This window comes from Saccopteryx bilineata, chromosome 3 (assembly GCF_036850765.1).
Source record: "Saccopteryx bilineata isolate mSacBil1 chromosome 3, mSacBil1_pri_phased_curated, whole genome shotgun sequence".
Classification (NCBI taxonomy): Eukaryota; Metazoa; Chordata; class Mammalia; order Chiroptera; family Emballonuridae; genus Saccopteryx; species Saccopteryx bilineata.
In genome coordinates, this window is record NC_089492.1 from 80045582 (window position 1) to 80061483 (window position 15902).

At 39.3% G+C, this 15902-nt stretch overlaps 1 protein-coding gene across 7 annotated transcripts in view; it reads left to right on the forward strand.

Moving 5' to 3' along the window:
- WWP1 (WW domain containing E3 ubiquitin protein ligase 1) overlaps nucleotides 1-15902 on the forward strand; it is a 111119-nt gene that overhangs the window by 30998 nt on the left and 64219 nt on the right. For all 7 annotated transcript variants that reach the window (XM_066266448.1, XM_066266451.1, XM_066266447.1 and 4 more), the window contains 3 exons: nucleotides 3453-3543; nucleotides 8177-8315; nucleotides 8958-9082. In XM_066266448.1, coding sequence (XP_066122545.1) covers nucleotides 3474-3543; nucleotides 8177-8315; nucleotides 8958-9082 — 334 coding nt within the window. In that variant the 5' untranslated portion in view covers nucleotides 3453-3473. The remainder of the gene's footprint in view (nucleotides 1-3452; nucleotides 3544-8176; nucleotides 8316-8957; nucleotides 9083-15902) is intronic.

The following is a 15902-nucleotide window of genomic DNA, read 5'->3' on the forward strand; positions in this document are numbered from 1 at the left end:
ACAAAGAATTTTATGACATACCTAGAATTGTTTATTGAAGGACTTGCACATGTTCCCCTGTATATGACATTGCCACATTGTACACCTGCCAGCAGGGTTTTACCCATTGAAACACCTGGTACCAGATTATAAGAGCTACTGCTGTTCTACTTTTTTGGCCACTGGAAGTATCTCTCATGGGGTCTTAACTTGTATTTCTGTGATGAGTCATGAGATTCTGCATCTTATTGTGTGCTCATTGGCCTTACAAGTGTCCCTGTCTGTGGAGTTTCTGTTCAGGTTCTTGCCCATTTGCCCTGTTGTTAGCCTAATAGATAGGCCTATTAACTCATTAATTTTCAACTGTTATTCTCTAGTATAAGTCTCTAAGGCTATAGATTTGCCTCTAAGTATAACTTTAATGTCCCCCAAATTTTCATAGGTGTTATTCAGTTCCCAGTATTTTTTCCTCAGAATTTTTCCATTGATGTGAGAGACGGAGTGTAGTGTTTCCCTTGAGTGAATTTCTCTGTTTCTCTAGCCCTTTTATATGTTGTATTTCTTAGAATTGTGGATACATGTCTGTCACTGGTTCTGGAAAATTAAGTCGTTTTCTCTCTTAGTATGACCTCTTCATTCTCTGGGACTATGAGTAGACAATATATGTCAGATCTCATGTTCTTCTTCAGATCTTTTAGCCTCTCTTTGGTATTTATCATTTTTTCAGCACTCCTTAATGATTTTTTCAGATTTATATTCAAGTTTTATCTAATCTGGATAAACTATGGACTTCAGTTATTAATGATATGTTATACTGCTTTGTTAAGACAAATGTAGCATGAGATGTAATTATACAGGAAACTAAGTGTGGGCATGATTCTACTGTCTTCACAATTTTCCTGTAAATCTAAAACTATTCTAAAATAAAGAGTAAATATATCTGGTACTTTTTCAAATAATGCAATGCCATTTTCATTCTCTGCTTGACCATGTTTTCTTTTATCTTTTATGGCTAAAACTAATTTTTAAAACTTTATAATTGGTCATTATATTTAAAGAGGAGAGTTGGAAACTTATTTTTTTGTTTCTGTTACTCACATAGTGGCTTGTTTCCTTTAAGTTTGATATTTCAAATTAGAGGCTCATAAATGGTTGCTCTTCATGTTAGGTAATTCCAATGGCTTAAATTGGGGTGCTTTCCTAAGAGCACATGCCTGTGCTTCTGCCATGTGGTTAAGTTCCTACTGGCCTGGGCCCTTGTTGGCTGTGGGTCTCATCCCCTCACCCTGCAGTAGGCCTGAGCTCTGTCTCCATGTCCCAGTGCTGCCATCAACATGCATACCAAGGTCAGCACTCTTACTTAAAATACGTTTTGCTTATTGCTCACCATTTCCTCTGTTACTTCAGTTCCCTTTTACACAGGTTTTTGTTGTTGTTGTTGTTATTGTTTTTTGCTACCATTGTATGGGTGAGAGCAGGCTTGATAATTTTTTTGAGAACATACCAGTGTTTGCAAAGTACATTGATTTTAATTGATCCAGGGTCTAGTCTGTTTGCATTAAAACAGAAAGACCTTTCAAAATATCCACATACCACACTGCTAGAAATTGAAGCTCTCAGTATCCATTGCTTTTCTTCATGTTCATTGATTTTCCAAGGCGTCTGTTCCCCTTGTTCTCTCATGTGAGCATGGAAGCTGCCGTGCCTGCTGCAGCGCACCCTGGCGCTCCTCTGCTCCTCTGCAGCGTGAGTGGGCCTGAATGAAGTCCCAGAACCTGGGACTCTGTGTTCATTCAATCAGTTTTGCAAATAGTGGTCAACTGTCTCTCTCGTTTTATTACACAAACATGCACACATACACAGATACAGAATATGTGCAACTATGAATAAATGAAGAGGGTGTATTGAGTTCAGAGTTTTGGCTCCCTGAATTTGGAGAAGGATCTACATGGAGCATAGAAAAGACTATAAACAGGAAAAAATAGGAGACATTAATAGGCACTAATATTTCTCAGTTTTGCCCAGAATATTCTACGTTAGCTTTAGTAGGTTAAGTGTAGATAGAAGTTTAGCCTTAAAATATTTGTCATGCAGAAGAAACATTAAGTAGCTCTGCTTTTATTTTATTTAAAAAGTGAAAAAGGGGTGGAGGAGTGAAGCAGAGCTTGAAAAAAATTATCTATAAAAAGGAACATGCAAGATTTGCTGAGGACATGACAATTGGTGCAGCGTTTAGACCTGAACTAGACCCTATATTTAAAAATTACGATAAAGGGCATTGTTGGAACAGTTGGTGAAATACAGTATCTATCAGGTAATAGTAATATGCTAATTAAATTCCTGGATTTGAACATTGTACTGTCATTATTTAAGAGAATATTTTTATTCTTAGGAAATTCACACTAAATATTAAAGGGTAAAATGGCAAACTGCTGAGTGAGTGGGTCAGATAATACATACATGTATAACCATATAATGTGTTCTAAACATAAACCAACAGATGACTCTGGATTCTCTGCTCACATTGACATAACTATGGTTTATTGGCCATATTTGTCTGTAATGCTGATAGTACTAAATCTTAATTTTTTTATTTTTATTTATTTATTTTTACATAGGCAGAGATAGACAGGGACAGACAGACAGGAACGGAGAGAGAGATGAGAAGCATCAATCATTAGTTTTCCGTTGTGCGTTGCAACTTCTTAGTTGTTCATTGATTGCTTTCTCATATGTGCCTTGACCGCGGGCCTTCAGCAGACCGAGTAACCCCTTGCTGGAGCCAGTGACCTTAGGTCCAAGCTGCTGAGCTTTTTGCTCAAGCCAGATGAGCCCACACTCAAGCTGGCGACCTCGGGGTCTCGAACCTGGGTCCTTCCGCATCCAAGTCGGATGCTCTATCCACTGCGCCACCACCTGGTCAGGCCTAAATCTTAATTTTAAATGGTGGACAACTGTGAATATATCAATGTGATGTGTTGAAATATTGTATCAAGTGTGGTTTCTTAATTGAGTCAACTAGTTTTATTGTATTGAAAATTTCAGTCTCTTAGGGCCCTGGCCAGTTGGCTCAGTGGTAGAGCGTCAGCCTGGCGTGCAGGAGTCCCGGGTTCGATTCCCGGCCAGGGCACACAGGAGAAGCACCCATCTGCTTCTCCACCCCTCCCCCTCTCCTTCCTCTCTGTCTCTCTCTTCCCCTCCTGCAGCCAAGGCTCCATTGAAGCAAAGTTGGCCCGGGCGCTGAGGATGGCTCTATGGCCTCTGCCTCAGGTGCTAGAATGGCTCTGGTTGTAACAGAGCAACGCCCAAGGTGGGCAGAGCATTGCCCCCTGGTGGGCATGCCAGGTGGATCCCGGTCGGGCGCATGCGGGAGTCTGTCTGACAGCCTCCCTGTTTCCAACTTCAGAAAAATACAAAAAAGAAAAAAATTTCAGTCTCTTGTTTAACATGAATAAATTAATTTTTTTTTATAGGTTTAAGTTGAATTTTGGGACATGGCCACTGCTTCACCAAGGTCTGATACTACTAATAACCACAGTGGAAGGTTACAGTTACAAGTAACTGGTAAGTTATTTTCATAATAATTTAAAATAGTGGCTCCCAGATGAAGCTTTATTTTAGTCTGAATTCAGCAGACTAAATATGTTATGTTATTCCATAAGTATCTTTTTTTGTAGATGCATACTATAGTGTATTTATTACAACAGGCCTTAATGATAGACACCCTCCAAAGGTATTATACTTATTCAGTAAATATTTATAGAACCTGTGCTGGGTGTGAACAAGATTTGTTCTCTTTGGTGGGACTGGGTACTGGAACAAGCATTACTGAATTGGTCCTTAAATGATTATTAGGATGGAGAAGGAAGCTGAAGGCCTTCTTTCATCCTTTGAGCCACCCATTCAGTCATTGGGCAGATATTTGTTAAGTGGAATTCCATATATGAGAACACAGGCCCTAGTTCTCCAGGGTTTTGGAGTGGTAGCACAGGTCTGTTTTGTCTGAACAGTTACCATGTGGAGTGATCATTAACTGGAAGCACTGAGAACCTAGAAGGTGATGTCTTAGGTCTACTTGGGATTGCAGGTAATGTAATTGTGAGAGAAGGACTCACAGAGGGCCCGCAGGGGTGATCGGAATTCATCCACAATTAGATTGACAGTGGAGAGTGTTAGTGGGAAAGGGAACAGCATCTGCAAGATGATGAAAGACCCTTGTTGGGGGGATATCAGCTCATTCATTCCTGAGAGCTGGATTACATGATTCAAGTAGGAGTTGTCCTTAGCTAGCAGTTTTACTTCTAGAAATTCATTTTGCAAATATTGATGATGTTTATATAACTATAAATAGTAATTTATAATTCATACAGTATTACATTATTTTCATAATTATAAGCAATATATAATTTATATAATTAAGTCTTATTTCTATTTATTAAACAGTAGTGATATGTGTATATATTAGAGTTTTTATATACTATATATAAATGTGTACATAAATTATATAAATAATGTATATGTGCATACACACACACTCAAAAGGGAGAGAGAGAGAGAGTGTAATAGCAAAAGAGTAGGAGTAGCCCTGGCCGGTTGGCTCAGCGGTAGAGCGTCGGCCTAGTGTGCGGAGGACCCGGGTTCGATTCCCGGCCAGGGCACACAGGAGAAGCGCCCATTTGCTTCTCCACCCCTCCGCCGCGCTTTCTTCTCTGTCTCTCTGTTCCCCTCCCGCAGCCGAGGCTCCATTGGAGCAAAGATGGCCCGGGCGCTGGGGATGGCTCTGTGGCCTCTGCCCCAGACGCTAGAGTGGCTCTGGTCTCAACATGGCGACGCCCAGGATGGGCAGAGCATCGCCCCCTGGTGGGCAGAGCGTAGCCCCTGGTGGGCGTGCCGGGTGGATCCCCGTTGCGGGAGTCTGTCTGACTGTCTCTCCCTGTTTCCAGCTTCAGAAAAATGAAAAAAAAAAAAAAAAAGAGTAGGAGTAGAATTCTAGGAAGACAATGAAATGAAAGAAATGAGTATGTATACCAGTAGCAGACAAGATCTAAGATAGTATCATTAACTGAAAGAACAAAATGTGGAATAGTATATATAGTAAGCTTCCATATGGATGTAAAACAGGAGGGGTGTGGGTGTGCAGCTCTGTGCCTAGCCCATTAGAAGTAAGATCTGTCAGGAGGATGGGTTCACGTTGTGTAAGAAGGAGATGCCATTTGATACCTTTGGCACTCATTACCATGAAACTAGTTATTTCTAGTTTTCATTTAACAGGTAGGAAATGCTATTTGTCTTAGAAAGCAAAATACAAATCCTGAGTTTATGTTACTAACAGAGTGACAGAAAACACCCAGTTAGTACAGTAGAAAAAAAAATAAGAATCCAAAAAAATGAGAATAGTTCAGGGAACCTCTGGGACAACACCAGGTGTAACAACATCTGCATCATGTGGGTACCAGAAGGAAAAGAGAGAGAGGAAGGATTGAGGATGTATTCCTAACCTGGTGAAGGAAAAAGACAAGTCTGGTAAGTGCAGAGAGTCCCAAACAGGATGAACCCAAAGAGACCCACACTGAGATACATCATAATTAAAATGCAGAAGGTTAAAGACAAAAAATGAGATAGCAATACTTATATCAGACAAAATAGATTTTAAAACAAAGGCTATAACATGAGACAAAGAAGGACCCAGCAATTCTATTTTTAGGTATTTATCTGAAGAAACCCAAAACACTAATTCAGAAGAATTATACCAAAACACTAATTCAGAAAGACATATCTACTCCTGTATTCATTGCAGCATTTACAGTAGCCAAGATATGGAAATAACCTAAGTATGCTCATCAGTAGACAAATGGATAAAGAGAGGTGCTACATACATACAATGGAATATGACTCAGCCATAAAAAGGAATGAAATTTTGCCATCTGCAATAACATGGATGGACATAGAGGGTGTTATGCTAAGTGAAATGGGTCAGACAGAGAAAGACAAAAGCCATCTGATTTCACTAATATGTGGAGTCTAAAAAATGAACCAACAAAATACTCATATACAGAGAACAGTTTGGTAGTTGCCAGAAGACAGGTGTACTGGGGCTGAGTAAAAAAGGAGAGGAGATTAGGATGTGCAAATTGCCAGTTATAAAAATAGTCACAGGGCCTGACCAGGCAGTGGCACAGTGGATAGATCATCAGACTGGGATGCAGAGGACTCAGATTCGAGACTGAGATCGCCAGCTTGAGCACAGGTTCATCTGGTTTGAGCAAAGCTCACCAGCTTGGACCCAAGGTCGCTGGCTTGAACAAGGGGTCACTTGGTCTGCTGTAGCCCCACGGTCAAGGCATATATGAGAAAGCAATCAATGAACAACTAAAGTGCCACAACAAAAAATTGATGCTTCTCATCTCTCTCCCTTCCTGTCTGTCCCTCTCTCTGACTCTATCTCTGTCTCTGTAAAAAAAAAAAGGGGGGGGGGATGTGTAACATCGGGAAATAGTCAATAATATTTTACTAACTATGTACCATGTCAGGTAGTACTAGACTTATAAGATGATTCCTTTGTAAGTAATATAAATGTCTAATCACTACGTTGTAGAATTGAAACTAATATAATATAATATTGTGTGTCAATTGTGTTTTAAGAAAAGAAAGTACCTTTTCCCCCATGTATAAGATGCACATTTTTTTGAAAAATTTGGGGTCTAAAAACTGGGTGCATCTTGTACAGTGGTTGTAGAATTTTTTACTTACATTTCCCGTGCTTGTTTTTGCACTCATTGTTGGAAACAGTGATTCATCATCAGACACAAATAAGGACATGCTAATGGATGGGAGTTTTGACATTGATTTGTTGTATGAATTTTATGATTAATAAAACCTGAGTTCAATAACTTTTTGTAATACATTTTTTTCCAAATTTCGGGCCTCAAAATTAAGGTGCATCTTATACATGGTAGTGTCTTATACATGGGGAAATACGGTAACTTATAACAGTTTATCCTTGAACAATGTGAGGGGGATGCTAGTCCCTGCGTAGTTGAAAATCCAAGCATAATTTTTGACTCTTCAAAAATTTAACTAATAGCTGACTGTAGACCAGAAGTTTACTGGTAACAATTGATTAACACATATTTTATATGTTATTTGTATTGTATACTGTATTCTTTATAATAAAGTTAGCTAGAGAAAAAGTTAAGAAAATCATAAGGAAGAGAAAATATACTGCTCACAAAAATTAGTATTTCAAAATGAATATGAAGTGATAAAATATCCCTTAATTTTTGTGAGCAGTTTACATTTACAGTACCGTATGTGTTTATTAGAACAATAAGGCTGTATAAGTGGACCCGCACAGTTTAAACCTGTATTTTTCAAGGGTCAATTGTAGTTGCATAGGGCTAAGGTGGGAGTGCTGGGAGGTATTGGAAGGAAAGAAAAGGGTGACTGCATAATGGTATGTGGTATCTTTTTGGGGGTGGTAACTTCTTTTTAAAATTGATTGTGGTGGTGGTTACACAACCAACATTGAATTGTATAGTTGAAATGAGTGAACTATATGGTATATGAATTATATTTCAATAACACTGTTAAAATTCAAATGGTTCTCAGGCATTATACTCTTGTTATAGTTTTGTGTGTGTGTGTGTGTGTGTGTATTTTTCTGAAGTTAGAAGCGAGGAGGGGGGAGGCAGACAGACTCCCGCATGCGCCTGACTGGGATCCACCTGGCATGTCCACCAAGGGGCGATACTCTGCCCAACTGGGGTGTTGCTCCGTTGTGGTAGGAGCCATTCTAGCACCTGAGGTGGAGGCCATGGAGCCATCCTCAGCACCCAGGCCAACTTTGCTCCAATGTAGCCTTGGCTGTGGAAGAGGGAGAGAGAGGGGGGGGGGGGGGAGGCAGGGAGGGAGAGGGGGAGAGAGAGAGGAGAGAGGAGAGAGGAAAGGGTGGAGAAGCAGATGGTGCTTCTCCTGTGTGCCCTGATCAGGAATCAAACCTGGGACTTCCTCACACTGGGCCAACGCTCTACTCCTGAGCCAACTGGCCAGGGCCTCTTGTTATAGTTTTTTATTTTACTCTGTCAATGAAAAGAGTTTGAGTTGCACAAGCTGCACACTTCCATTTTTATTGCTTTATTAGTACAAATGCTGCTTTCTGGCTGTATATATTCACTAGTGATTATCATATTTCTGTTAGTTTCTAGTGCCAAAGTAAAAAGAAAAAAGAACTGGTTTGGAACAGCCATATATACAGAAGTAGTTGTAGATGGAGACGTTAAGAAAACAGCAAAATCCAATAGTTCTTCTAATCCAAAATGGGATGAACAGCTAACCGTGTAAGTACCTCATGTCAAGCATGCAAAATCTTCAAAAGGTAGTGTGCTTCTTGGAATTTTTTAAAATTATTATTTTGTAGGAAAACTTCATAGTAATGACTCCTCTGTTCCAGTAAGAACAAACAATTTAAAGTATGAAAAATTTGTGGGTGAATTTCATTTCTTTTACAGAAGAGGCATAGTAATCCTTGCTTAGCTTTACAAAGTAAATTATTTTCATGTAGCCATGTTTTCTCTTCCTGTCTTGTAAAAATAAATAGGGCAGAAAATCAGTTCTTAATTTTGGCATTTCTGAAATACAGTGTTATAAATTTGTGTATTATAGCCAATGCCATCAATCATCTTAAACCTTTAGAAATTTGTTCAACTAGAAATAGTTATTGTGAAGTCTCAGACTCTTGATGTATTGCTGGTGTTTGGGTTCACCAAGTACAAAAATTCTGATCTAGCTATTAAAGTCATAATGTACTTGAAAGTAAGTACTGTTTTTATAATTTTAAGTAGTTTACTGTTTCATACAATATTTTTTCCTCAAACTGAATCTTGGCTTTAGAAATTAATTGAAGTAAATGACTTGATAGGAATTAGCACGTAGAATAATGGCATATCCTCCTATATTTTTGTTATAATTTTCCCCTGCAGAAATGTGACCCCACAGACCACATTGGAATTTCGAGTTTGGAGTCATCACACTTTGAAAGCAGATGCTTTATTAGGAAAAGCCACAATAGATCTAAAACAAGCTCTGTTAAGACACAACAGAAAGTGTAAGTTTTTTGTTCTAACTTTTGTTTCTTTAAAGTTTATTTTAGACATTTTGAAAGTATCCTGAAGCCCAAAAGCAAAAATACAATTTTGTACTTATTAGGGAGCATGTCAGTTGTTGCCTATAGTTGTGGTGGTCTGTGAAATAGCAAACATTTACCATGGCTTCTCCATCCTGTAGGTTTGCACAGTGATGTCACTCATTTATGACTTGTTTTAGAACATGACTACTGGCAGTAATGATGACAACACAGTGTTTTCTAATTCCTAGGTGCTTAATTTTGTTTCAAAGTAATAGAAATTAATAGGACTCTAGACAGCCTTACAGAATTTAAAAATACACTTATAATGATCAAATCTTTGGCTCCCTTTTATTCAGCCTCTTGGCTTAGCACTTCACTTGGGTTTTAGTTGAGTGGGCTCTAATTAAATTTTGGTGATGTCATGGGTTTTATTTTTAAAAAGAAGTAAACCAACATAAACTACTTCTGAGCCAAATAATCCAACAAAAAAATGACAACTTAGTGTTTTTATATTCATCTGTCTCCACTATCAAATGAGAATTCAATCACTGGTCTAGGGGGACAGGTTATTATTAAAAAGGTATTATGTTTTTGAGGTGTGTTCTATCTAGAAAGTGTTTGATAATGAGCACCTGCAATGAAGAGTCCCTGTGTCCCGAGGGCTCCAGTGCTGGGCTGTTCTGAACCATGTCTGTGTCCCGCACCCGTTTACAGAGAATAGGTTCTTAGGGATGAAGTCAGAGAGGAAGGTCCTGAGAGGAAGTGAAGTAGACAGAGAACAGAACTGAAAGCAGGGCCCCTTTAAGGAGTCCTGGCTCTTGGGTGCTTGTGGTGGTCCAGTGTGATTTCTGGCAAGACACTTAAAAACATTTGGTACAGGTGAACAGTAGGTAGGATCAAACCTTGAAGGCATACTACAGTATGGAGGAGCTGACTGGAACCAGAGGAAATATTTGTGGGGCTGTAACATGCTAGGGTAATTTTAGGGATGAAGGGCTGTGGTGTGGTCATAGTGGGGAATGTTGTGACGTGAACTGGAGATGGCATTTATAAAACTGTAAATAACAAACACAGTGGAATTCATAAGCAGATTGACAGTAGAGGTTGTTTTACTTACCTTGGGTTTTCAGTGCTTTCCTGTCAACAGCCACAGGTTTGAGTATGTTCAAATAGAATCTTACAGTGGAGTCTAACCATGTATGAAACACAGCAGCGTTGGACACCCAAGCACACATGTGCACACTTATGTGCCCAGTCCCTGAGTTAGCTTCTGTAGAACCCTGTTTTTCAAACCAGTCTAAAAACCACTGGTTAGAAAAGCAAATCTATGTCCTGGTTTCCACACCTGTAAGATGTTCCTTTGCTGTCTCATTTGTGCTCACAGCTCAGTTCTGGCTGCTTGGTTCAGCTCTTCTGTTCACTGCCTTCTGAGGGCTTCACAGGGCTCCTTTCCTGAAAGCAGGCTCTTGTCATTGGTCAACTCCTTAGCCTTTCAGTCATTATACTCATGTAATTCTTCCGGAGACATGGAATTCTTCTTCATATCATGGAAGGATATGAAAAGTACATCTAAGTTAGTTTCCTCCTGCTGCTGCCCAGGTTCCTTAGGGTGTTCATTCATTTGATCATGGGTGAATTTGGCTATGTCACTCATCTAGCAGCCCATCCCCTGTCTTGACAATACTGTTGTGGACTCAGTATTTTTGTCTACATGCTATCAGAATGCAACTTTTTCTAAACTGCCTCATCTTTCAACATAAATTTATTTAAACGTACCCTAAATCCTTTTTGAAATAAGGTGGAAGTGTATTAAAAAATTTCACAAATAACATAAGCATAATAATGATAGAAACTAAAGAAATTTTGAACATCGTTCTACTATAGGAATGAAATTTCTTATATAGATAAATAGTCCAGCTTTCTCTCATCCTAAACTATTTTTTATGGTTACTCTATTTACCTAAAATGACTCTTCTTTTGTCATTCTTGTACTAGTAATGATTCTCTCTGTTCGATACTTGTCTTTTATTGGGTGGATATGTATATTAGAACCACTTAAATAAGGATGAAATACAAAGAATTTTGTGAAGAAGGCAGAAGGAAGAACCAAAATGACAGTATAATGACACAGATTATACTTTCCATTGCTACTTGTCCTGATCAGAATCTTGACCTCTAATCCAGTAGTTTTTAACTAATGGTCCAGCACCAGTCTGCAGACCAGCAGTTGAAAACCACTGCTGTAATCTTAAATAGTCTTGTGTAATGCCAGTGCCATTGAATTTTATTGACTCATTCTTTTGGTGTCTTGGATTTTTATGTAATTTTTCTGTATTCAGAATGAAATGTAACTTCATTAGCACAGTTCTCTAGAAGTTGCTGTTCAGTAGAACTTTGTGGTGGTGGCTGTTTTATACCTGTGCTGCACAGTGTGATAGTCACTAGCCATATAGGACAGTTGAGCATTTAAAATGTGCCAAGTTCAGTTAAGGAGCTTAATTTTAAATTTTATTTCATTTTAATTAATTTAAATGTAAATAGCCACTTGTGGCTACTCGTAGCTACCATATTGGATCGTGCAGCTTATGACTTATTTTTATTATGTTTGTATTTGGGAATCAGAATTTGTTTGTTTAAATAGCTTTCCTTTCTCTTTCTTTATTTGATGTTTTTCTTCTGCAGAGTTTTGATTTTTTTTATAGTCTATCAGATTGACGTTCTTGTAAGGATCAATTTTGGAAGCTCCTTAGAGCATTTTCTTAATTGCTAGTCTGGAATCTGTGTTTTGTTTTAAGATTTCTAAATGTAGAGGTTGCCAAGTTTCTCTTCCATTGTGACTCCTGCCCTGTGCTGTCAGTGTTTCTCTTGGCACCATGTGCACACTGGTCACCGTGACCGTTTCCCTGGTGTGTCATCAGTGAGTGTCCTCTGTTTGCTTGGTCTCTGTATGGTGGGTAACTCCTTTCTTTGTTGCCTTCGATGTTGTTTTTAAGTTTTGATGTTTACCATTATGTTTCTAACTTTTTCCCAAAACATTTATTTTATAATGGTTCTTAAGATTTTTTGTAAAAGTCCTTATAGCATATATTAATAAACCTTTTTTCCTTTACCTAAGATCTTAAAGTTTTTCATACAACTTAAGGATTTATTCTTTTAACATCTTTAGTCTTTTAAATCAGACCTGAATTGCTCTTTAACTTTACTTTTCCATTTGCTAAAATGCTCTAAGGCTTATCTTATTCTTTCTAATTACTTATGATTTTTTAAAATAAAAATGCCTGTTTTGTTTTGATACGTTTTTGATCTGCTTGGTTCAGATCTTCCTGTCTTTCCAGAAGTTGTGTATTCTACCTTTTCTATGCTTTAATAACTTGAGAGAAGTTAGAAGCCCATAAAGTTGTGTTTTTACTTTCTTAGATCTAGGACTTTTCTTCATTAAATATTTATAGAGTTTAAGGAAGAAACAAGGAATAGAGTGCACAATTAAGAACCCCCACCCCACTCCCACCATAACAAGTGCCCAGCAGATGCCCACAGCAAACTGCATTTGCAGTTGTCTGGATCATTGGCCTGCTTCAAATTTATAAGGCTAATTTATTCCTGTGCTTGAGGCTCTGACATTTTGTTCTCAAAAACTTATATTTTCACATATCCCTTTTCCTGATGTATTTGGGGTAAGGGTGGAGGATTAATTGATTTGAACGATTTTCTTCTGTTTTTGAAGATACTACCTTTTCAGCCCTTGTGGTACAATATGAGTTGTTACAGCTGTCCACAGCCTTAAATAAAGGCTGCAATTGACTCAGCATAAAACATTTGTATTTTCCATGAAAATCCCTCTGTACCTTCCCAGGGAGACCCTAACCCTCTTCATGTTTCAATCCCAGTGAACCTCAGCTTCACACCTTCCCTTCCTCAGGAATAATCCTGGTCAGGTAGTACCCTCCAAAAGCCCTTGCTCAGACAGCCTCTAATGTAGTATCTCAGCACATTTGTGGATTTAAGCCCTCATTTTTGGCTCAGTTAACATTCAGTTATGTGTTCAGATTACATGAACACATTCTGAATTATGGAAGTTCTTTCATTGGCTCTGCAGATACCTGTGGTATTTTTAGCTTTCTTTATTGTCACCAGCATTAAATACTGATTCTGAGATATAGTTCTTCCTCTCATCCCCACTATTTTTTAAATTGCAAAGGAAACATTCTTCTATTGTCAAAGATAAAGCTGGACACACTAGTTAAGTGGTCAGGACAGATTGTAGTCGGTACTATTCTGCTTCAATAAGGAGGGGCATCCAGCTTGAACTCAGAAAGGGTTGATGGTATAAAGGTGATTCAGCCAGCTTTGTCTTTGTCCTCCAGAATTCTGTCCTCCCACAGAAACGGGAGATGGAGGCCCTGGCCTTCCCGATGACAGCATTTCAGAGGGGTGTGGCTTTTGGGTCCTTGAGAAGGACACCTGGGTACAAATTCATCTCGGGACAGAGGAGGGTTCACCCTTGTAATCAAGCCATTTGTAGTAAAGCTCTAAGAAAGGGTGATCAGGCCTGTCATGGGTGTGGGCTGAACAAGCAGGCAATGCTTGTGTCCCTGAGCTTTTCTCCAGGCAGGCACTGGTAGTGCAACTAGGGTCATCGCAGGGATGCCCACAGCCGGAAACTGTTAGAACCTGCAAGTATTTGTTCACAGTTCTGAACGTTAGAGGAGCCTGTGTAGACATGAGTAAAGAAGAGAATCTTTGTCACTCTGTGCACGGATGAAAAGTGTAAGTTGTAGCCAGGTCCCATGTTGGCATATGTGCAGAACTGCATGTTCTGTTTCAGCTTTGAGACTGACAGGGAGCCACTTCAGACACTCCCAAAAGGAGACAGATGGCTGCCACTCAAACACTGGTATACCCTGAGTTTTTTATGGTGTTGGTAGAACAAAGAACTTAGCTTTTGTCAAAGAAAGCATTTTGAAGTCTATTAAGTTCACTTATATTTGAACATATTCACTTACATTAAATGGTAAGGAAACAGCAGAAAGAGGTTTCCATTATATTGGAGGACAGAGCATATCTAATTTTATTTAAAAATTTGCTTTATCCTTATTTACTGAGCTGATGCTAGTTATTTAGTTCACTACATCTTACGTTCTCTTTTTAAAAATTTCTATCAACACAAACTAAAATATTTTAAACATGAGGTTTAGAACAAGCAGTATTTTTATTTCTGGTGATATAAGTGCATTTGCATCTTTAGAAAGGTTTTCAGGATTGAAATTATTAGGTCAAAGGGAATGGGCAGCTGTCGGACTCTGTGCCTGGCTGGCCTTCCCGAAAGACCATCCTTCTCTGTTCGCCGGCAGCATTGGAGAGTGCCACACTGACAGATAACAGCGGGGAAGACTTTTTCATCAAATTCACTAGTAATAGAGTCAGATGTTTGTGGTCATTTATCTCTCATTATTCTTGATTATCTTATTCTTTGCATGTTTTTCTGTTGGTTTGTTCCTTTTTTCTCACTAGTTTATCAGGGCTCTTTTTTCCTCCCAGTTAATCATTTGCCTTTTTATTTTTTATTCTCAGTTTTTAGTTATAAAAGTTTAATATCTTTATCATAAAAGTTAATTAATCTTTCATTGTTTTTATGCTCAGAAAATCTTTTCCAATACTGTATTTTATTGTTTTCTATTTTCTTCTTGCACATTGATTATTTTGTTTTTACTCCAAATTCTTTTATAAATTCTGAACTGTGTCGTGTTGCCTGGCAGGCATGGGTACCTAATTCTGTCTGTGAGTTGGTGCACGCCGACCCACAGGGTGATGCTCTAGGAAGACCTGGAGGCAGAAAGCCGGCTTTTTTTCTTGAGACTGTTGCTTTCAGGATCTGTGGTTTCTTCTCTCGTTTTGTGTCTGAATCTGTCATTATACTTATGTGTGTGTCAGCCAGGCCCTAGAGTGGCCCCTAGCATTCATTCCTCCTTCTGGTGCTAGTCCTTTGTGTGCTCTGAAGGCAAGTAGAATATGGCAGTGATGGCATGTGGCCTCCAGGGCTTGGCCCTGGAAGACAGTCAAGCTTCTGCCTGGGTCTCTTGGGCTACTACTGAGTGGGAGACAGGCACCCTACTGAAGACTGTGGAGAAGCTGAATGTTGAGGACAGGGCCTCCCAGCTGCTTCAGCACCAACCTGACAGCTCTGGGTGTAGATTTCTGGCCCCTCCCAAATTCCTGGAACACAGGTACTGAGCAGCAATATGTGGTTATTGCTGCTTATTGTTATTTAAGGACTAAATGTTAGGATAATTTGTTACTTAGCAGTAGACAATAGTGTATGCAAGCAGTTTTTAAAAATAAGTTTGGAATGTGACTGAGTAAATCTGCATGGGAGAAATGCCTTAAAAACAAAGATTTTTGAAGCTCTTTTGTTTTCTGTGGGGACAGAAAGTGTGTTTGTTTTCAACAAATCCATGATTTTAGGATACATGATCTGGTTTTATGCCTGGATCCTTGGAGACTCAGATTGTCCTCTTGAAGCTGAGGAAGAGTGTCTGTCTGGGAGGCAGGTAGAGCAGCTTCTGCCCTCTGGTTCCTGATGGTTAGTTAGCTCTGTCTCTGACAGGACTGAGGTGTGTCCCCTGACTGCGGGTCAGGCTCTCTCCACTGTGCTGCAAGCAGCAGTTTGGAGGGGAGGTAGGACCTGCCCCCCCCCATTCTGGTGTTGAGTCCGTGGGAAGAAATGAGTGGGGAATGAGTGGCGGAAGCCCACACTAGGCTGGGCAGGGTTCACGCTGCTTCCCCAGGTGCACACCTGCAC